General features: G+C 37.5%; 1 protein-coding gene across 3 annotated transcripts in view; it reads left to right on the top strand.

Moving 5' to 3' along the window:
* Positions 1-22,095, top strand: part of LOC105213677 (histone-lysine N-methyltransferase, H3 lysine-79 specific) — a 100,438-nt gene extending 78,343 nt beyond the window's left edge. For 2 of the 3 annotated variants that reach the window (XM_029041289.2, XM_011186665.3), the window contains exons 2-8: positions 1,573-2,881; positions 3,657-4,240; positions 4,637-4,812; positions 5,450-9,889; positions 10,160-10,402; positions 10,467-10,943; positions 13,661-22,095. In XM_029041289.2, the coding sequence (XP_028897122.1) occupies positions 2,603-2,881; positions 3,657-4,240; positions 4,637-4,812; positions 5,450-9,889; positions 10,160-10,402; positions 10,467-10,943; positions 13,661-15,060 (7,599 nt within the window). In that variant the 5' untranslated portion in view covers positions 1,573-2,602 and the 3' untranslated portion in view covers positions 15,061-22,095. Of the gene's footprint in view, positions 1-1,572; positions 2,882-3,656; positions 4,241-4,636; positions 4,813-5,449; positions 9,890-10,159; positions 10,403-10,466; positions 10,944-12,494; positions 12,649-13,660 lie in introns of those variants that run through there. The other variant, XM_054225858.1, reaches the window with a different exon arrangement.
* Positions 22,096-23,138: the final 1,043 nt, after the last annotated feature.

Below are 23,138 nucleotides of genomic sequence, written 5' to 3'. Positions count from 1 at the left end.
ATCTTTATATTCAAAATATTTATTCTTTATATATTTAAACAAAATTACATATGTATTTTTTTAATGAAATTCAATTTTATGCAAAATTTCTACTGTTTTTAAAACAATAATTGTTCTCTTTTACATAGTGAAATTTGTTTTTAAAAATGTTTTTTTTAATTGTGTTTTCTAATTTTTTTCTGGTTTTATTTTGATAAATATAAAAATCATATACATATATTTATTTAAATAAAATATTATATAAATATACTTTTCTGTATTTTAATTTAATTTAGTGTTTTATTATTTTTTTTTTTTTTAATTATTATTATTTTTTATTTGTTTTTTTTTTTAATATTTGTTATTATTTCCAATTCACATTTCAATTCAACTGCATTTTTCTAACTTCTTTTAATACCTTAAGAATATACCCTTTAACTTTACGCGCATTTGCTTTTAAGTTCAGTTTATTCTCATTTCATAATTGAATATTTTTGCATATCGCCATTCATAATTCCATATTCATACATATAAAAACATGCATATATTTCCTAAAACTTATTTTATACCTTATTTATTTATGTTCACCCTTTCTGTTTCTTTCTTTTACAGACTACTTTGCAATTACTCGTACTTCTCGTAGAAAAAGCATTAAAAAATTACAAAAGAAGCTGAAGAAAAACAGTTGAAATCCAATTCGCATATGTAACCCGATCATATTGTGCTAAAGAAATTTGAACGTGCAGAAAAAATGCTGAAAATTCCCATACACACACACACGCATGTCAAATATCGTCCGAAAAATAATTATTATTGATGGAGTTTAAAATAATCGAAATAAATTGTTTTCAAAAATTAGTATTTTTAGTGTTAAAAAACGGAACTTTAAAAACAAAAACAGCGCTGTTGCTTTATTTGCTGTCAAAATCAAAATCGTCATCATCAGCATTCAATTTCATGAATTTCCAACGATTGAACGACACAAAAAAAATTTATGGAAATGACTGAGAATCACCTAATTAGCTAGCGAATGTTGAAGGGTTAAGGGTGGAGCGAGTGAGGTCGTGTTCGTTAGCGAAATATAAACGAAAAGCTGTAACTTGCTTTTTTGAAATAAATAAGAGCCATACAAACCTTATTAGATGAAGAACTAAACCAGAGGTCCTTACAAATATTGATCTAAAATTACTAAATTTCGAATATTTTGAGATAAACAAGATTTTTTGTGTGAACGAAACAAGATCATTGGACTTTGGACAGATCCAAGAAAAGATAAAATAAAAACACTGTAATCATGATGCAATTACTGCTAGTTCCATTCATTTGTCTACTAAATTAGATTTTTTAAATAAAAATAAATTAAAAATTCGATTTTTGATACTCGTTTAAGACATGGGAATCATGCAGCACACGATTGCTTACTCCTACACCCAACTCCAAACAACTTACGTGGCTTATTATTATTGTTGTTGCAGTTGTTATTCTGTTACAACAGCGATTTTCATCTTATCTTTTTTAAATTTTTGATTTTGGTTTTTGTCAGCATATAACCTCTAACGTTTTTTTTTTACTTTCTACTCTTGTTATCATTAGCCAGCGAAGCAGATCCTCAATATCATCACCACAAATCACTCGATTTCATAAACTAGTAAATAACATCCCTGCACACAAATACACACACACGCATAATTGAGGAAAAATAACTAGATACATACAAAAACATTTATATCGTAAGGAAAATGAAATAAAATTAAAAAAAAAAAAATAGTTTTTAAAAGTGTTATAAGTAAAAAGTTAGAAAAAGTACAAATTACAACGATAAGTTCATCAAAACAACAGTAACAATATAAGAAAAAAGCAACAAACAACAAGCGATCGACAGCGATCATATGATCAGAAACGAAAGCATCAGAGCTGTAGTTCACCAATACGGCCTTGTGAGAGCGCAAGAGAGCGTGTGCGCGCCATTTCCACCAGTCTAACGGCAGCGTAAATGCACCAGTGCTGCAACAACAACGAGCACTTCGTCTGGCCCTGAGCAATTTCGGAGCAAATCTATGCGGATGCTACAAATTGCAACCTCTACGCGCTAATTAACCTGCACCCGTAAGCGCTCCCGATAACATTCTAGCGCCGTGTGTCGCTTAAAAATAACAACAACAATAACTGGAACGCTTGCATTTTGTTGCCACGCTGTTTGCACGCCGACAACATTATTGTCTCTTCGGCGGTGTTGGTGGCGGTGTGTCGTCGGTATTGTCGTTGGTGTTAGTTGTCGTAGACGGTGCAGAAGGTGTTGGCAAGTTGGCAGGCAGTTCATAACGTGAGTGGTTCAATTAAGTTCAGGCACCGTCGACGGACACACGCTCATCGCTGTACCAACGCACCCGTACGCCCGCACGCCCAAGAGTCCAACCGCCCTCTCGTATCACACACACATACAAACATTCTCATCTACAACGCATCAATATAATAAAATTCAACAACAACAACAACCAAAAATAGCAACAAAATCATCATCATAACAACAACCACTACTACTACTGCCCATTGGCTGGCTGTGCGTAAATAAAGCGGCGGCCGCCAACGACCACAACATTGCAGCGTTCGAAAGTTACGCAATATGGCAACACCGCAAGTCAAGGATCTGGTGTTGCGTTCTCCTGCTGGCTCCTCCGAAGTCATCACCTTCGCTTGGCCCCTACAAGTTGGCAGCGGCCAGGACAAACACGATAATGGCATCGACATTATCGACACGATCAAATTCGTATGCGAAGAATTGCCGAGCATCTCATCCGCATTCGAAGAGATTAATCTCAACCACATTGACACTGCCTGCTACAAGACTATGACAAATCTTGTCGATCGATTCAACAAGGCTGTTGACAGTATTGTTGCATTGGTGAGTAGTGCAAATGTTTGTTTGGAATTTATAAGTCATATTAAATTAGAAAGTGATTTTCATCAACAGTTAGATATTAGATATTCCAGTCCAGCTTCTTTATATAACAATTCATTCTCATATATTGTTTAAGCTACATCAGGCAAATTATAAATTAGTAATTCCATTTCGTAAAAAGTTAGTTTAGGTACTACTAACTGCGATAATACTTGTATGCTTGGAAATTATATAAAAGAGTTTAAAGCTGTTGAAATCAATTTTTGAAAAAAAAAAAATAATAATTAAATTACAAGAAGTTTTCTCACTTTATTAGGAGGTAATATAAAAAATTAAGTGAGATTAGAATGTTTACAGTCAGTTCCTATATTATAAATTAAGTATGTCAGAATGTTTGAACTCAATGACATGAGTATATTTTATAATTGCTATAAATTATATAAAATTCGACTCAAAAATATTGCCGATCCCCTAAGATAGACAGTAGGGTCTGTAGTTATTCTCTGATAGACAAAAAATATGATGATTAAAACCTGTAACTAATATTTAATTATGAAATGAGCATTTAAAGTGTTAGGTTAAGTCCGAGTTTTTCAACTGAGTTCTAGGATTATCAACAGTATAAGAGATAAGAATATCTGCGATTCAAATAATATGAAAACAGTATTTAATTTCAGTTACAAAAGCAATGATATATGACTAGTTGTATATAGTTGTTAAATATATGATCTCAAACTAAAAATAATATTCTTTCTTCCTTTTTTTGTTTCCTTCACAGGAAAAAGGAACTTCACTGCCCGCTGAGCGTCTTAATAAATTCGCTCATCCCAGCTTACTCAGACATATACTGCAATTAGTCTATAATGCTGCCGTACTCGATCCAGATAAACTCAATAATTACGAACCATTCTCGCCCGAAGTCTATGGCGAAACCTCATACGAACTCGTACAACAGATGATCAAGCATGTACATGTGACAAACGATGATACATTCATTGATCTCGGCTCCGGTGTGGGTCAGGTGGTATTACAAATGGCCGGATCGTTTCCGCTCAAAGCATGCGTGGGTATTGAAAAAGCCGATACGCCAGCTCGTTATGCCGAACGCATGGATATGTTTTTTCGTCAATTTATGGCGTGGTTTGGTAAACGCTATTGCGATTACAAGTTGATTAAAGGCGATTTTTTGGTCGATGAACATCGTGAGAAAATTACCTCATCGTCGCTGGTGTTTGTAAATAATTTTGCATTCGGGCCGAATGTGGATCATCAGTTGAAGGAACGTTTTGCCGATTTGCGTGACGGTGCACGCATAGTGTCGTCGAAATCGTTTTGTCCGCTGAATTTCCGCATTACCGATAGGTAAGTGTTGGCGCTCGTGTGTTACAGTCAGAAATGAAATGTTTTGCGTGTTTTAAAACTATAGCTCAAACCCTAATGGATAGAAATCGAAAAAAAATTATATAGTAGTTCCCAATTCGAAACACGAAGTGAGGTCGACTTCTTATCTACTTAAGTCTTTCTCAAATTAAGGAGGAACGAACATATTATTCAAATATTTACGATCGTAGAAGACGAGGTCTTTCGCTTCTTTACCTTCCACCAGCTGAAATCATAATGAAGCTAATTGAATTTGATTCACTAAACTAGAGCTTTTCTGAGAACAGTGTACTTTAATCAGTACTTGCATTCTATATTTTCCCACACATTTTCGTTTAATTCTAATTATGTATTTTTCTTTGATCTTTTCACTCACAGAAACCTCAGCGATATCGGCACAATAATGCATGTGAGCGAAATACCACCACTCAAGGGTTCGGTCTCGTGGACCTGTAAACCAGTATCGTACTATTTGCATACGATCGATCGTACGATATTGGAGCGTTATTTTCAACGCTTGAAAACACAAAAAGGTGCTGAAAACGATCATGTTGGTAAGTAAAAATAACGCACTAATTATGAGTAATCCAACAGAGTGGTTGCCTCAAAGGTGAATACTACTGTCGGAACAAGTACGAGCAAAGCGATACGGCAGAAAACGAAACCGAATTAATCAAAATGAAATATAAATTAACTAAAAACCTATAGTTGGCAAGTCGTTTAAAAAATATAAAAAAAAACAATTATAAAATTATAGAATAAAATAATTTTACGAAAATGTTTATAATAACAAAAACCAAAAAAAAAAATACCAAAAAAATACACAACACACAAATACAATTGTGAATACAAAGAAAATACACGAGCATATCTGCGTGTGTGCACACGGGACACTCAGCAAAATTCACGCAACAGTCACGAGCTCAAGCAAATTATTTACATTCGAAATTCATGAAACATCCATCCACTCATTTTTGCTATTTTTCTCAAGGCATTTTAGCTTTGTTTTTATTTTATTTACTTATTTTATAATATTTATTTTTAACTCCTTTGCGCGCCTTAAAATGAAACCTTTTTCGATGTCGTGTTCAGTTTTCGTATAAAATTCTATGTCCGCTTTCGCCTGCCATCGACGCCTGCCGAAATCCTTTATTAATTGCATCTTCTTTCTCTTTGTTCTTTTCTTTAAAGGCTCCACACGCACCACACGCGATCGTGCCAAACGTGAGGCAAATAATAACGCGCTCAATAATCACCACCACCATCATCATCATAACAACAACAGCAACACCCATTCAAACTCCTCCGCCGCCAATTCGTCGTCCTCGTACGCGACCAACAACAACAGTAGTAATAGCACGCAACGCACTAACTCGCCGGCGGCGCATGTCAACAACAACAGTCAACATCAGTCAAACACAACAGCAACCACAACGACGACGTCGACTGCAACGTCGAAAAGTACGAGGAACCAGCAACGCGAGCAGCAGCAAGCGCAACGCAACAACTTGGACATGGACACATCGACGGAGAGCGAAGGTGAAGGCGACGTGGCGAATGGCAGCGCAACCGGTGGCACCGCCAACGGACCGACCACACGCAAAATCTGGTCCGACTGGTGCAGCAGCTCGAAGGGCAAGTCGTCGCAATCCGATGATGAGGAGAATAATAATAACTTTAGAAATACCGTCACGACGACGGCGCGTAATGCACGCGCCGTTACGCAGAAGAAGCGTAAAAAGCTTACGCGCAAAGCGGCAATCGCTAGCAAAAGTGCAGCTGCAGCGGCGGCTCAACGTGAAGCGGCAGCTGCGGCACGTGAGGCAGCAGCAGCACAGGAAGCCGCTATGGCTGCCGCTGCGGCTAACAGCAAGGACTCCTCATCTAAGGAGGATGGCGGCGCTGGCAGTGGTGGTGGCGGCGCACGCGGTCGCAAAGGCCGCATGAAGAAGGGTGCACGCGGACGCAAATCGTTGAAGATCGCTGGTTTGGATGTGCTGCACAAGCAGACGTTGTTGAGCACTTCACACGAGGTGTTGAGCAAAAAATTGCCAGCGGCGCCGGGCTGTGTGGATCAACAGTTAACGTCGCTGCTGACGCGCAATATGTCACACACGGAGCTGGAAATACCAGAGGCGCCGCAGGATACACCTTACGCATTGCAAATTTTATTGGACGTCTTCCGTACCCAATACATGGCCATGATCGAGCAGATGAAGGCGAAATCCTTTGTGCCAAACATAAAGCGTCAAATACAGCTGGAGCAGGAACGCAAGCAACGCATTAAGAATCGCGCCAGTCAGCTGGACAAGCAGATCAAGGTACTGATCGATGATAGTGTCATGCTGCTGAAGGCTCGCATGAACGAGTTGGGCATCAATGTCACATCTCCCAACGATCTGATCACCAAGGCGAAAGAGATTGTGGGCCGTCATAAGGAATTACAAGGTATAGCAAAGAAGATACAGTCGCAGGTGACCACCTGTGAATTAGAGCAGAAACGTCTATTGAAGAAGCACCTACATCATTTACCGGAATATCAAAAGACCTGCGGCAATAATGGACGCACCAAGCTTGAGTTGCCAAATAGTGGCACCGCGATTGATCTGAGCGAAACCGCCGCGCACGAATTGGTGCTGAAGGAGATCGCCAATACGTTGGCGCAACGCAAAAAGTTGTACGCGCAAGTGTCGAGTATTGAGAAGGAAGCGGCGCTCTTGGAGAAAGCCGCCGAAGAACGACGCACTGCAGCAGCGCTACTTGCTCAAGGCACCAATATGACACTGACTAACCCCGCAGCTGTACCAAATAGTGCGCCGGCCATGATGCCCGCCACGTTGATACCAGCTGGTGCCACACAACCGCTGCAGTTGACGACGTCAGCAAATGGTGCAGCGGCGTGCACTAATGCGGTATCAAATAGCGCGCCCACAACGCCAAGCAAAACAGCGGCACACGCATCGAAGACACCGCGTCGCAGTCGCGATCATCGTACGCGTTCGCAGGAGTGGCCCGATGTACCGGACGTAGGCAAAATAGAGGAAAGTAATCCAGAGGTATTGGCACAAAAGATACTGGAGACAGGTCGTCAGATCGAGGCAGGTAAATTCTCAGCTGCGACTGGTGCAGGAAATGCATATAATAACGCAATGGCTGGCACTGGCGTTGTCAGTGGTAAACAATTGACTCTGCCGCCAACTGCCCATTACCAACATCACAATAACAACAGTATGGCACAATATCATGAAGAGGTGGTGCCGGTCCTGGTGCCGTCGAAAAAGAAACAGCATGCGCGCAGCTCGAGTAGCGAACACCAACCGTCGGTGTCCATTTATGTGGCCGATAGTAATCTGATGCCGGCACCTATAGCGGCCAGTAAGCAACAGTCGCAACAGCAACCATCTCCCGTCAATGGTAACGGTTTACGCAGTGCTGTCGGATTACTGCCGAAATGCGAATTGCCTGGCGCTCGCAAGTCTGCAATATCTGCTGCCGCTGCCGGCGGCATACAGGAATCACCCAAAGTGGCCAACTTCGAGGATCGCCTTAAGAGTATCATAACCTCTGCGTTGAATGAGGATCAAGAGCATCGCAAAGCTGCCGCGCATCATTTGCCCGGTTCATCAGCTGGTCACATGCACGACCTAAGCGTGCACTCATCAACACCGTCGTCAGTGACGCAACAATTGGGATCGCTTCAATCATCGCCGGCGCCAAAACGCAGCAAAAACTCAGCGTCAGCTGCCACAGCGGCCCCCATGAACAACATAAACCAGCAGGCACATCCACACCAGCAAATACAAATGCATCACCAACAGCACCCACACCACACTCATTTGCCGCCGCTGCCATCACAGGCCATGCCGCCAAACAATCTGAGCAACCTCATCACCGTTGCTACTCAGGGGCCAACACATTTGAATGCTACCACCACCATATCACCGATAACACCACCACCGTCCATTGGCAACAGCCAGTATGGCGGCAACGGCGTGGGCACCGGAAAATATGGTGGCGGCAAGCAACAGTCTTCCGCTGCGTCAGGCAGCCATAAAGGTATCGCTGCCAAGTACCAGCAACAGCAGCATAATGCTCACCTACAGCAGCAACAACAACAACAACACATGTCACACTTACACCAGCAACAACAACACGCACACTTTGGCCACTCCGCGGGCGCTGGTAATACACCAGCCGACTTGGCCTTCCATCATCGCCGTCGCAGCTCTGTAAGTGCTGCCAGTTTCGAACATTACGCTGTACAACAGCAACAACAACATCAGCAAGCAATGATGATGGCCGCCGCGGCAGCTGCTGCTGGCAACGCGTCATCACAACACCACGTCAGCGCCAATCACCAACACCTAATGCCACCGCTCGAATTCAAAGCGCCCACCGTTACCGCTGAAAATCTCATATTGAATGCATCGCAACGTTCCAATAGTCGTGAACAACTCGCGGAGGAAGTGGTGGTCGCACCACGTTCCAGCTCGGCCAACTCCGACTCGGCCATTATGTACTACCCACCGACGCGCGATCGCCTTATGTCGCTTGAGCGCAGCAATAGTCGCGAATCAGCGGTTTCACAACCGCTGCCGCCACATCATACAAACAGTGGCAGTGGCGGCAGCAGCGGTCAACAAACGTTACCGCAACCCAGCCGGCCAAGCTCAAACTCCTCACAGCCAGATTACACACAAGTGTCGCCGGCAAAGATGGCGCTACGCCGTCACCTCTCACAAGAGAAACTGAATCAACAAATGCCGCCTGCCGGCGCTATGTCCGGCCTACCGCTGTCCACAAAAACCATTGGCGATCTGGTGAATGGTGAAATTGAGCGCACACTTGAAATATCGCATCAGAGCATTATAAATGCGGCGGTGAATATGAGCACAGTTGGTGCGCCGCCGCCCATTACAGGCGCTACCAACGCTGTCGGTGCCAACAATTATATGGACCGTTCGGCGCACGACCGTTTGCTAATAAATCCGAACGCACAACGTCCTGAGCGTGTGCACGTGCGTGTGTTCGATGAGCAAACGCCAACCGCCCATGTGCAAGGCAACGCTGTCGACGTGTCGCCACGCACTATTGGCGTTGGCAGCGGTCGCAAGTCGCCGCCGCTGACGCCAACGCAGTCCACACACAATCTGTCTACACTGCAACATGTCGCATACAATCACAAGATAGCGACTGGCAGCACAGCAGCGACGACAGCTCCGCCGAATGGTGGTCGTGCCAATAATAGTAACAATAGCGGTGGTTACAATGCGCCGCGTGATCTGGCGAACTCCTCACTCTATCAGCAAATGGCGATGAGTAGCGGCGGTAGCAATGGTAGAGAAGCGTCGACTGGCCGTCATGCTGCTAGCGGTAATGTTGGCGGTGCAGTTAGCGGCTCTCGTGGTCGCGACTATCAGCCGGTTAGCTTGCCACGCGCCGAAATGAAGGGTTGTATCGAAGCCTACTTCAATGATGAGCACCATCATCAGCAACAGCAGCAGCAACAACAACAACACCAACAGCAGCAGCCGCATCACAATCACCAAACACACTCGCATAAAGCAGGCGGCAAGGAGCGCAACAGTGGACGCGGCAATCGTTTGAACGGCAGCAATCCCCCGTTAGAAGGTGAGTGCATTTAATTGCAGTAAACATTGTTGGTATTTATAAAAAATTTTAAATTTTTTTTTTTTTTTGGAAAATGCGTCGAAAAAAAGTTTAAACAAATTAAATGAAATAATTTAATAAGTATTTTTTCTCTTCTCGAATTATTACATATAAATACATAATTTTGTAATAATAATATTTTCCAACTTTATTATTATTTTATTTTTATTTTATTATCATTACTATTTATTTATAACCACTTTCTTACAAATATCACAATATATTTCACAGGCTTGGCAGCTTCACTGCAGGATCATGTCATGGCCTCACGCAAATATAAGGAAGAACATGAAGAGCGACAGCGGCGTGCGGCCGCAGTGTCCAGCAACAGCAGCGACATGCATAATCAACACCATCATCAACACAACGCTCATCAACAGCAACAACAACAATATGCGCATAGTCAACAAAATCATTACCAAGCGCAGACAGTACATGGCCACAACAACAACACCACGCCCAATAAGGTGGAAAGTAAGTACATGAATTTTTGGACAAAATTCTCGCAACTATTAATTATATTTATTTAAATGCTTAGTCGGTGTGAAACGCACTTCGCCCATGGCAAACAATCAACAGCCACGTCCCGCTAAGATGGCGCACTACAACAATTCTGTGGAGCACAACCAGCAATTGCAACAACACCATCTAAACAACAACAATCCATATGCCAATATGAATGGTGTTAGCAGCAGCAGCAGCGGTAACAACAGTGGCGCCTCTCACTCACCGGCTACAGGTGCACCAACACAATCACCACAATCCTCACTGTCGCCAACATGTCGACGCAACGCGAAACTACCACTCGAACCGCTGCTAATGAGTCCGGAAATCAATTCGATAATGAGCGGTGGTGGCGCCGCTGCTGGCGGTGAGGAGCGCCCCATGCAGCTATCAGCAACAGCGTCGAAAATGTCGCACCAACATCAGCAGCAACAGCACGAACAGCAATCACGCACAGCGACGACGCCGCACAGTACAACACCGATTGTGGGTGGACGCGCCGGTGATGATGGTAAGAATTGATTGACTGTTTGCAACACAATTATTACCAAAAAAGCACCAACCGCCACGTACCACCTAAAGTTAGTGCACCAGCACAGCAAAAGACAAAAGCCCGCTTAACACGCACTGTATGCACTCGACTCAGGCATAGTTTAGTTTAGAACATAGCAGCATTGCGTATAGTACACACTGCAAATTAGCAACGAAATAGCTCAAAATATGTACCTGAATTAAAACGAAAAAGTAAACAAAGTTAGTAATAGTGAAGACACGCATACATACAAACACATTCGCACATTTGTAGTTGTATTGATAACGCGTCATTTTATGAAATATTACCTCATTGACTCCACAAAATTCACGAAATAAACCAACGCGATCTGATAAACATAATTAAGCGTACGAATATAATATCAGAAAAAATAATAATAAATAATAATAAAACAACAAATACTAACTGTATAAAGCGTGCTTTGAGATTTCGCTACTAACTCCATTGTCAAACGTACTAAATACCTTTACTCAAGAGTGCCGCTACTTGTGTTTCGCCCCGCCTTTCGCCGTTTTGTGTTTCGTACGTTTAACCGTTATATTGTTGTTGTGAGGTTCCTGCATGGCCTTTTAGCATATATAGCATAAAAAGATTTAGGTATTTAAGCTAAAATTGTACAATTCTAGTTTATTAGTACCAGTTTATTTTAGTATAATTTGTTAGCTCACTTTAAATGGCATACAAACATTTGCTTAGAATCATTTATTACTAATAAGTTTACTGTTATTTTTATAAATATTTTTTTACTTTTCATTCTTTAAAAACAAAAGGACGCCTTTATTTAGTTAATAAGTTTTTTTTGCACAAAAAAATATTATTCTTGTTTATATCACATGATTTTTCATAATTTTTACGCTTTTCTACATATTTGGTTTATATGTAAAGAATTTCGAAATTTTTAACGCAATTAAAATTTAATCAATTTATTTTCTTGTCAACATACATAAACGCTTTTTTATTTTTCCCTTCTACGCCTAATTCCTTTGGTGTTTTGGTTTCGGGGCTCCACTATCTAGGTGTTGGGTTTCTCTTTCATTTACATTTCGAAATCACTGTGTTGCGTTTTATTATAATATTTTTGTTGTTCGAGCATGCAAACGTTATTGCTGTAATATTTGGAGCGGTTAATAAGTTGCGAAGAAAAACACAAAAAGTAAATACAAGAAAACATTTTAGTTTCATTATCAGAATAAAAAAAAGTTATAAAAAATTGGTCTTCCTTTAATTTTAATAAATTTTGTCTAGAGTAATGGCTCTTGAAATAATATATAGGGTTGTATTTTGCTAGAATACTTCGTTATATAATATATGCATATAATCTATAATTTCGTAAACAAAAAATCGTATCAACCGCAGCACATTATATTCTCGCTATGTGTACATACTCTTTAAAGTCTAACCGCTCATGCCTGCCTTGCCCGCCTGCTTAAGACAATAATTTATTTTGCACTTTGTATTAGCTCTCAATTGAAACTCCTCATTTATATTTTCCTACACATTACATTCCAGTTTCCAACAATTCCTCCCATACCATTTCTGCTCCATACCGTAGCTATGGCTATAACAAGCTCAAAATTTAGCTGACGTAAAAGGGTTTACAAATAATTTCCACACCCTATAGCGATTTACATACATACGTACATACTTATATACAAGCGAGATATATAAACAAAAAAAATTTTAATATAAAAATTATATGATAATTGGTAAGTGTCTGCAAAATAGTTATTGGTTGCTTACTAAATGCTTATTGTTGTAGTTGTTGTTGTGGTTTTTAACAAATTAACAAGTGGTGCATAAACTATGATACAATTGTATATAATACTAATAATTTATTAATAACTTAAATTTGTATGTAAAAAGTGAAACACCGGTGTTTACTCTAGAAAAGTCTTACAAAGCTAGGAAACATTAAATGCGTTATATATGCAAGTTTTAAAGTTTTGTTGTTGTAATACTTAGTTAAATTTTAGCGATGCAATTACTTCAAAGTACTGGAAATGCACTAAAGGCTTATTTGATAGCAGTTCGTACAGGCTTTATAACCTAAAAAAATCGATAACTTAAAATCGTTAGTCACAATCAATAAAACAAAATCTAAATTTTTCATATAACCACTAATCAAAAGGCTTATTTCTTTTTATAATATCAAATGGAAGCAATAGCCTAAAATTAATTCAGTAAGGAATCATAATCAATATTTTAAACATTCCAAAAACATACATACATCTCTACTATTTAAAAATTATTAAAAGTTGTAAATTGTTTTTCAGTGTAGTAAATTCGATCACTGACTAAAACTAACCTTATTTTACTATGCAATACTGAAAACGAATTCTTTATCTTTACAAGTCGAACGAACTACAATACAACTTAGCACAAATCATATAGAAGCCATTAATATTCACAAAGAAATTGTTAAAATGTAGATAAACTGGTGTCTTCAATAAACATATGTTAGGTTTGCTTACGATTATCGCTTAAAACTATCTTAACTTGTTAATTCACTTTACACGTAGGAATAATTTCTATTTCCTACCACACTAAAACACACATTGAAACACCACAACACAACACACGCATAACTACTGTTCGAAATCTAACCAACTTGTTTATAAATAAGTAAAAGAGTTTTGCAAAAATACTTAAATTGTTTATTAATTTCTTCTACATAGATGATGTCATTGCCGACGATGAAACACACTGGCAACATCGTGTCAGCTCCGGCTTCGATCGTTTGGTAGCCTTCGCCTCTACCGAATTGGATAAGACGCGTCGCTCGATTGACACGGACATAGTACCATCGTCGGTTAGTTGCAACACCTCACCCGATTCGGGTATAACACATAGCAGCAGCAGCAATTCGGACACGGCGCGCACATTTCTCTCCACCTCGTCGACCTCCTCGCAACTGGACATGCCAATGAGTAGCGGTGGCAGCAGCGCCGGCAGCACTAGCAGTTCCAGTGGTTGCAGTGTGAGTGGCGCCAGCGCAAGCTCCAGCGGCAGCGGTGCCAATAGTTACCTGCACGGCCATCTACATCATCATCATCATCACGCGTTGTTGTTGCATGCGCATGGCAACGGCGGTAGCAATGGTAGTGGCGGCGGCGGTCACGCTTCATCGTCCGATCATCTCAGCGATAGCAGCATGAAATCAACGCATTCCGATGTCGCCTCAATGCCGCCAATAACAATGCTGAAAGCGAACTCGGCATCACCGGTTGACGCGAGCGCCATCGAGAGTCCGCCGCTCTCCGATATCGGTTTGCCGCGCACACCCAGCCCGAATGCGGCAGTGCCGACGCCACCCTTGGCCGCCGCTATGGCGGCAGCGCACAGCGTCACACCCACGCCGACACCGACACCGACGCCCACATCAACACCAACACCACCGGCCGGCGCCGCCGATCCTTATGGTAATAATACACTGAAGATACCATTGAAATATCAACGCAAATCGAAATCGTCTTCAGAGAAGCATTACAAGAAGAAATTCTGCGAACGCAATTGGGAATACGATTGCGATGACTTGTTGATGCCGTATGCGAACAATAATAGTAATGATGCCAGCAACACCATTGCCACTTACGGCGCGACAGCGGCCGATGCAGCTGGCAAGGATGTGTCTGGCGTAATGAAAAACGGTCCCACATCACTTGCGAAAACGAATTGCGGCGAGACGAAGAAGCTGCTTGAAGCTAACGCCGAAAAGTCACCGAAATATCAACAACAGCAGCAGCAGCAGCAGAATGCTGTCGAAGCGAACACTACCAAATCGGCCGAAACGCTCAATCACAACAGCAATAACAATATGTCATCAACGACAACAACGTCGGCGGCAGTGCAAAACCTTTCGCAGTATCATCACCATAAGTCGTCGAAATTTCGACCGAAGGGCAAGGATTGGGACTGGTCCATGGATAGCAGCAACAGCAGCAGTAACGTGAACATCAATGCCAGCAGCAATGGCGGCGTAACGAGCGGCAATAGCAGTGGCAACAAATGCAAATCGGATGTAGGCGTGGCAGCAGCAGTGCCCATAGCCACACCCACAACAACCAATGTTAGTTAAGTTGGAAATGTTACTTTTTTCAAAAATTCGCAACTTTGTTTTGAGAACATGACACATGTAGCCTATTCCTAATCGATAGTCAGTTGCGAGCAATTGGCAAAACACAATAGCAATTAATGTTAATTTATATATTTATTTTGTAATTTAATTAAGGCAAAAATGGTTAAATTGTATAATAGTTTTCGTTCTCGTTGATTGCGTTTAATTTTACTATTAAGTTTAAAAATTCGTTACAGTTACCACATTACTTATTTGAATTAAGTCAACAATTTTTTAATCTCTGCAACAAGTTAAAATTAACCTACCATTTGTACAGTTTCAAGCACAGATTTATTGGATGTTGTATTTTTTAATTTTTGATTGTTGCAATAGCGAAACTTCAATTGTAAAATATGAAATTGTTCAGCAGTATTGCGAACGCAATATCCCTTGCTAGATGTTGTTAGGGTTATATCCATATGTAAATCATCAATTAAGTAGACGGAAGCAAGTGAAACCCAAGTGAAATATGTATAATCAGTGGTGTTGTGAAATCCAAGACAGATTTTCTGAATGTCAGAATGGCAAACCAATTCCGAAGTTCAATTTTTCCTTCTGATTAGCTTTTCTCACAGTGTTTTCGCGGCATATGGAAATAAATTGAATTGTAATATTCCAAATCTGTCAGCAATGAGTCTCATAGTTTGATTCCGATAGTAAAATCGATAAAATTGGTTTCCATGACATTGAAATCACATAAAAATTCTGATACGAACATCAAACCAATAATATCAGAACTCATGTCATTTATTATAAATTTTTATCGTTCTCAATCCTGATATGTTAAACGTCTTCTCAAATCAAAAATGTAACTGAAAATGCGGCATATAGCCCAGTCAAGTTCAATTAATTTCCCATCAAAATGCAGCTTCTTCTCTTCTATTATAACTACATATATTCCAATTTTTACAAAATTCATTAAAATTTTTGCTGATATTTTTCGATGGATTCTAAATTGCTTAACCAAATCTCCGCTGCGAACAAGCACACTACAGAAGCTTATGAAAAAATTAAAGTTTGTAGGAAGAATTAATTGAAAACTTTTGTATTTGAAATGTCAATTCAAAAACGTTTAAATTCTACGGTATGAGGAATCAGTTCTTATTTCAAATAAAATATTTTCATCTTTTGCTTTATATTTTTGATAACTCGATATAAACAGCAAATGAAATATTTTTTTATTTATTTTTTTCTCTATGTTTTTTATATTTTTTATTTTTTTACATTTTTGTATATTTTTTCGATATTTTTATATTATTTTTTATATTTTTCTTTTGTTTGTATTTATTTTTTTTAAATTATTTTCTTTTGTTAATTTAAATTTTTAATATTTTGTTCGAATTGTGTCCGTAATTAGTTCATTTGATACCTTACTATGCGCTACAGCTCGCTCAAGTTATTCATATAATATAAGCAAAAGCTTTGCAAACATAAGTTGTTTCTTTAATATCTAAGTATGTGAAGAAAAAATTTTTAATTTCCAATTTAATGTTTGGAATATGAAAATTACATCAATAACACGCGCACAACTCTTCGTGCATGGTAAGGGAACTGAACGATATTTGCTTATTTACATACATACATCATTTACATTTACTATGTGCATAACAAGAAACGTCGTGATACACAGTTAATTTTTTGAATTTTGATTTATTTTGAACAATTTATTTTAATTTATTTTTTTTTTATGTTATATTACATACATAGCTGTGTTGGAGAATGACTTATAATACGTTTGCGAAATTCATTCACTATAAATATTATTTATTTATGATTATACATACACATATTATAATATATATTTGAAGTTTTTTCGTATGGTTTTTAACTTTTGCTTAATTTAAAAAATAAAATGTTTAACATAATTTTCAGTTAAACATTTATTAAAGTTAAAGATTTATTTTTGAAATTATTTGTTAAATTTTTAATTTTATGTTTATGTTTAATATACTAAATTTGTTTTTTTTTATCTTAATATTGTGTTGTATAACTAAAATATTTTGTGCCACATTTCTATTTCCATTATTGGATCTGTGTACAAATATGCAAATATTTAATAAAACAACAACAACAAATTAATTCAAATTGCAATGCTGCACTGATTGTCTTAAAATTTGGTAATTTTTATAAAAAAAAAATTAAATAATTAAAAAAAATGTTGTTAAATAAACCTGAGAGTTAAAAGAATTATTTAATTGAGTAATGACCGCAAATGTAATGAACGATGTGTCAACGAAGCTTTTGGACTGAGTTGCTAATCAAAAAACAAAAATAAAAATAAATAAATAAAATTATGTACAGTTTTTTTGCCAATAGCTTAACGGCGTCAGATTTTAACCAAATGCGCAATGGCATAACGTTATGTATGTATGTAAGTAAACTTAGATTTAAAGACTAAAATAAAGAAAAACAATTTTAGTATGTGAAAATGAGTTGTAGAAATGAAATACATTTGTTGTATAACAATTGGAGAAAATAATTAATTAAAATTAAAAATTAACAAAAAAATGAGTTAAGCGCAACGCTGTCAATGCAACGGTAAAAAGTTATTTAATGACAAATTTATGGGTAAAAAGTTTAAGCAAAATGTAATAATAAAAAATACACATACACATACATATACATATATACATATATGTATGTATAATAATCATATAATGTAATATAAATATAGGAAAAGTAAATGAACTGTAAATTGCAGCATAACTTGTAATACAATATAATCATAATGAAAAAGAAAAGTAAATAAGAAAATGTAGGGAAGGAATTATGCAATTTAGTTAAATAATATTTACCAATTAAATATAAGTAATAAAAAATAAATTAAATACTAGCGGAAAAATAAATAAACATTTAATGCAGCAACATTAATTTAATAACTAATTATAATATAAAAAGCGTATTTATGAAATATTAAAACAAAAACAAAGGCAAACGCAAACGCAAAATGAAAACTCTTGAAATTAATACGCAAAAAAATTAATTTTAGATTAAGTGTAACCGGCAAACAATTCACGTTCAGGAAATGAAAAATTAATAGTTCTTTAATTACAAAAATAAATTAAAATGTACTAAATGGCAATTTATAAGCAGACAATTAAATTTAAATTTAAATATTATTACACTCATGGTACAGTTCTTTCGAACAATGCAAATGTAAATGAATAAAACAAAATACAGTAACAACAACAAATAATGATGGCATTTAATTAATTTACATAACACAAGTGAGGTGCATAAAACACAAAACGCAAAGTATTTATGAAATGAACAACAATTGAATTTTTAACAAAGAAATCAAGTCAAATCTGCAAAGAAATAAAATGAAATCGAAATCTAATAAATATACGTAAGAAAGAGAGAAAAAGCGAATACTAGCGTAGAAATAGGTGAAATACAGCAAAGGTAAACCAAATGTGTATAATTTCCCGTTAAATGTGTATGAAATGCATGTTCGTTTGCAACGAACAGAATTAGAATGGGCACTTTGGGAACATTTCTCAAGGTCTATTAGTATGCAAAAGCGCTCACACTTTAAGGTGTGCTTTATGCCTTCTGAGACAACAATTCGGTTTTACATGTGTTGGCAGCAGACAGCGGGCAATCGGTATTAATACTAAAAATGGTGCTTTCCGAGTTTTGTTTTTTTTTTAACAAAAAGTTAATTGAATTGTAGTTTATCTAAAGAGGAATATAAATAAAAGATTTCAATAAACTATAAAACTGAGGTGGCAGTGCACTTAGGTTGGAGATTGAAAAAGTTCAGTTAAATCAAGATTTTCAGAAATTTGGATTTTGGATATTTCTTATTTGAATTTTAAGGCTATTTTCTTTTACTAGATTCTCTGATATTAAAATACGAAGGAGAGTACGAAAGCGAAAATTTCCATTACTACCAAAGTAAGTTTCCTTGCTTTGCTAATAGTTTGATTTTTTTATTGAAAATCGCTGAATTGCGATATATGTCTCCCTAGCGGCACAGAATTGTTAGCATTAAAAACAAAGTTGTAGCGCTGGTACCACAAGCGATTTGAGCGTTTTAAATATTAAGATTCTGTCTTCTTGGTAATAATCGTGTACAGCTTGTGTGAAACGAAACCTTGGAAGTTCCGAGCATAACGATAATCAAATTGGCTCGATTCAATCTAACCCAAACATAAATTTCTAGAATCAATCATAAACCTTATTCAAACCCAAAACCCCAGTGCACGGCACCAGAAGCGTCATTGATTTCAAATTCCCAATTGATGGCTAAGTTTACCATAGTATTCAGTCAGTCAAGAAATGATGAGTTTGTGCAACGGGACTTTTGTTAGTATTTTTTTATTGGAGAACTTTTAAAGTATTGGCATTCCTACTCAGGGTGAATAACACACACACACATACACACAAAATGAATAAGCCTATATATACTACGCGAATTATACAAAATGATATATATAAAAATATGGAAAATACGAAAACAGAAATAAATGAAAATAAAATAAAAACAAATGTTTCAAGTGTCAACTCACTAAGCGATGAACGATTTTTTTCACGAAATTAGTAATACAATTTTTTCACACACGTATGTACGCATGTATATTTGTGTATTATATGAAATAATAATAAAAACAAAAACAACTTTTACGTGAAAGACTCCCAAAACGCAGCACGTCTACCTAAAACGATTACTTTTCCATAATGCAAAAACAACAAATAAAAACCAATAAATAAATATGTAAAATAAAATTGAGAAGAATGCAAACAAGAACACCAAATTCCAATACGGTAAAAAGTAAAATTCTAACGGCATTACAGAAATATATATATAGGAAATTTAAAGAATTTTTCCACCTCAGCGAAATAAATATTTGAAACCAAAAATTTAACTACAACTAAAAAAAAGAAAAATTAATTAAGGTATTCCATAAAATATAGAAATGCAATTGAAAAAAAAAACACGTTTTTCAAAATCTTTTTGAATTTCTTTTAACGTTTTCTAACCTAACGGTAAAGTTAAAAAATCAATTCGTAATGAAAGTATGTTTGAAATGATTGCAGCATAATTCAGAAAAGCCAAAAACAAAAACACAAACAAAAAAAAAAGAAATCTATCTATGCAACATAGTTAAATAATATTACAAAAGATATTATAAAAAGTAAATATACAGTTTAGCGAAAAGTAGTACGGGATATAGTGAAATGAACAAAATAATTAAAGGCAGCATTATTATAAATAAAATAATTAACACATATACGGACTTGTAATATACATACATACATATATATATATACTAAATAAATATATACATACATATTTCTCAGATGTAACAGTAAACTGTTTCGAAAATATGCAATAAAATTTCTTGTAAAGGAAAATCCGCAAAGATTTTCAGTATACATACACATTTGTTGTTGTCGTTGTTTTTTTCGTTGTTGGAATATGACACCAATTCATTAAACATTGATAAAAAGGCCGATCTTTTGACTACGTCTTATAAAGAGAACCCTGCCAGACCTGGACCTGATGTATCCCCACAAGAAGGAATCTAACGAAACAAAATTCAAAATGATTCGTAAGGTTCGTTCCAAAAAATTGTTGGTTTTATACGCGCTATAATTCGTCAGCGTTCTGGTGAAATCAATGAGACAGTTTAAATTTACTTTAAATTATAAATCCCCAAAGGTTCGGTTAGGTTTGTCTGGTAGGACAACAAGCCACACATAGACCAGTTTTGGTCTTTGCGATAACAGTGAGAGAAGTAGTCATTATTTAGGATGCTGGCCTTGACGAAATTTTAAAAGGTTATTTGGCTTCACTATCGATACCTCTTCCAGATTCTCATACTGTCATGCTCCCGAATGCTCCATTGTTTATCTGGTATCTTGATTTCGACATATCCTGCTGTCATCTTGATCCGTCAGCCCCATCTAATAGGCATGTGCCTGACACCAGTCAGTGGTCTGTGAATATTTCAATCACACTCCTACAGTCCCTTCTATCGAGGGACAGTAGGAATTTTGTGTATTTCTGGTCTACCGCTATACACATGGCTTTAGCGGTTTTACAACCCGGTATATTTTCCAACGCGTTCTGATTTTCCTTATCATGCTTCTGTCCAGATCATCGTAAAGACAGTGCATGGGTTTGCCAATGTCGGTCACGTTTCCGGATCAACCGTTATCCACCACCACTCTTAGTAATCTCGTCCACAATCTCGTTGCCCTCAATGCCTTTATGCCCTGGCACCCAGTAAAAGTGTATCCACTTTTTCCTGGCAACACTCTCTTCTACCACCCTGGTATCGAAAACCCTTTTCTGCCAAAATGCGAACAGATGATTGCTGCTTGACTGTCTACGTAGACGTTAACTCTAGATTATCGGGTTGGTGCTTTGAGGGCTAGCTCTGGGGCTTTCCCCAATAGCAAACACCTCCGCTTGAAATATACTTCAGTGGTTCCCAAGGTTGAACGGCTGCCTTACACCTAACTTCGGACAGTATATCCCCGCACCTACCCCGTCCCCCATTTTCGAGTCATCCGTATAGATGTTTAATGTGTTGCATGAAGCTGTCATTCATTCACGCGAGCCATATTTTTCTAGGTTTACTCGGAATCTTCATTCCCAGTTGTTGCATGGGGTAAAAACTCTGTATCAATAAATTGCGTAAATATTCGCAGCTCTCTATTAAATTTGAATGAATTGCTTCTCTCCTTTAGCCAATCGAAGTTGGCATGAGGTTTTCCCAATGATCTCATGCGGTTGTAGTAGTCTATTGATTGATTGCCTTTGAAGTCGTACTTCTGGTGAACCAAAGACAATGGCCTCCCCTTCGATGGGATGATCAGGCACTGAACTGTATACTGGAACGTGTCGCGATTTATATTCAGTCAAGATGTGTAACCTCAGCAAAATTGTTTAGGCTATTCGAGCAATCTATTGCTTAAACAACCGAATGAGCGGGAGTATTGCAGGTATTGTAGAGTGTTCTTTCATTGTCGATGGTACTTTACGATATCATCACATATATCATAGACAGCATTTGTTGTCCACATAATGAGTTTCATCAGTTTTCATTTTAAAAGCCAGTTTACGAGTATCTAAAATAATATCTCTCTAAATAAATCAAATTTTCTTATACCCACAACAAAATTGATTAGATTAAGAACCTTGTGTTTTGCAATTCTACTTGCCAATACGCTTGCTGTTCTTTCACTTCATTCATTATTGTTTCATAATCAATATTGGACTATGTCTTAATGACGCACATTCCCACAAAAATATTTCCGTAAAATATAATCTTAAAGATACCACGAGGTGTAAACAAAAACTACGCAACTACAAATTCGGATTCATGGTTACACATTTTTCTGTTTGCTGACAAGCTCTCGGACGTTATCGTTTTGGAATAGAGATTTCAGTTACTGTATTAAACTGTACAATAATTGGTAATGTTAGCGGAATTTTTAATTTATGCGGAGACTTTCGTAAAGTTCTTTAATGTAGGGCTTACGAATTGAGAAGGTTCAACCTTAAGGGGGGTATGGGATAAAATTTTTTAAAAATCATTTTTTTTTTATTTGTTAAATCGAATATACAACTATTGAAGAATGTTGTCTCAAAATTTCAGCTCATTCGGAGAAAGATGGAAGTCACCACCGGCCCAAGTGCTCACGAATATGTGAAAAGATTTGACGAATCCCAAAACTTTGAACGCGTTTTTCACGAAACGCCTTTTCTGAAGTCGGTGTCCACGATAACTCAAAAAGTTATGCACCGATCGTATTGAAATTTTGCACACTTGTGCAACATAGAATTGACTCCCAGCCAACGGTCCCATTTTATTTATTTTTTGCTTCTATTCGATTTTACAGTCACAAAATGGCGCATTTTTAGGGCTAAAAACGTACTTTTTACCTTCACCGACCGTTGAAAAAATGAAAAAAAAATTTTTCTTTTAAAAGGGCACCGTTGGCTGGGAGATATACTTCTAAAGAACTAATTTTTTTTTATCCCATGTGTTTCAGATGATTCTACGATCTTATATCCGGGACAC

The sequence above is a fragment of the Zeugodacus cucurbitae genome, chromosome 2 (genome assembly GCF_028554725.1).
Source record: "Zeugodacus cucurbitae isolate PBARC_wt_2022May chromosome 2, idZeuCucr1.2, whole genome shotgun sequence".
NCBI classification, from domain to species: domain Eukaryota; kingdom Metazoa; phylum Arthropoda; class Insecta; order Diptera; family Tephritidae; genus Zeugodacus; species Zeugodacus cucurbitae.
The sequence above is the reverse complement of the archived record's forward strand: the minus strand, read 5'-3'. Positions and strand labels throughout refer to the sequence as shown.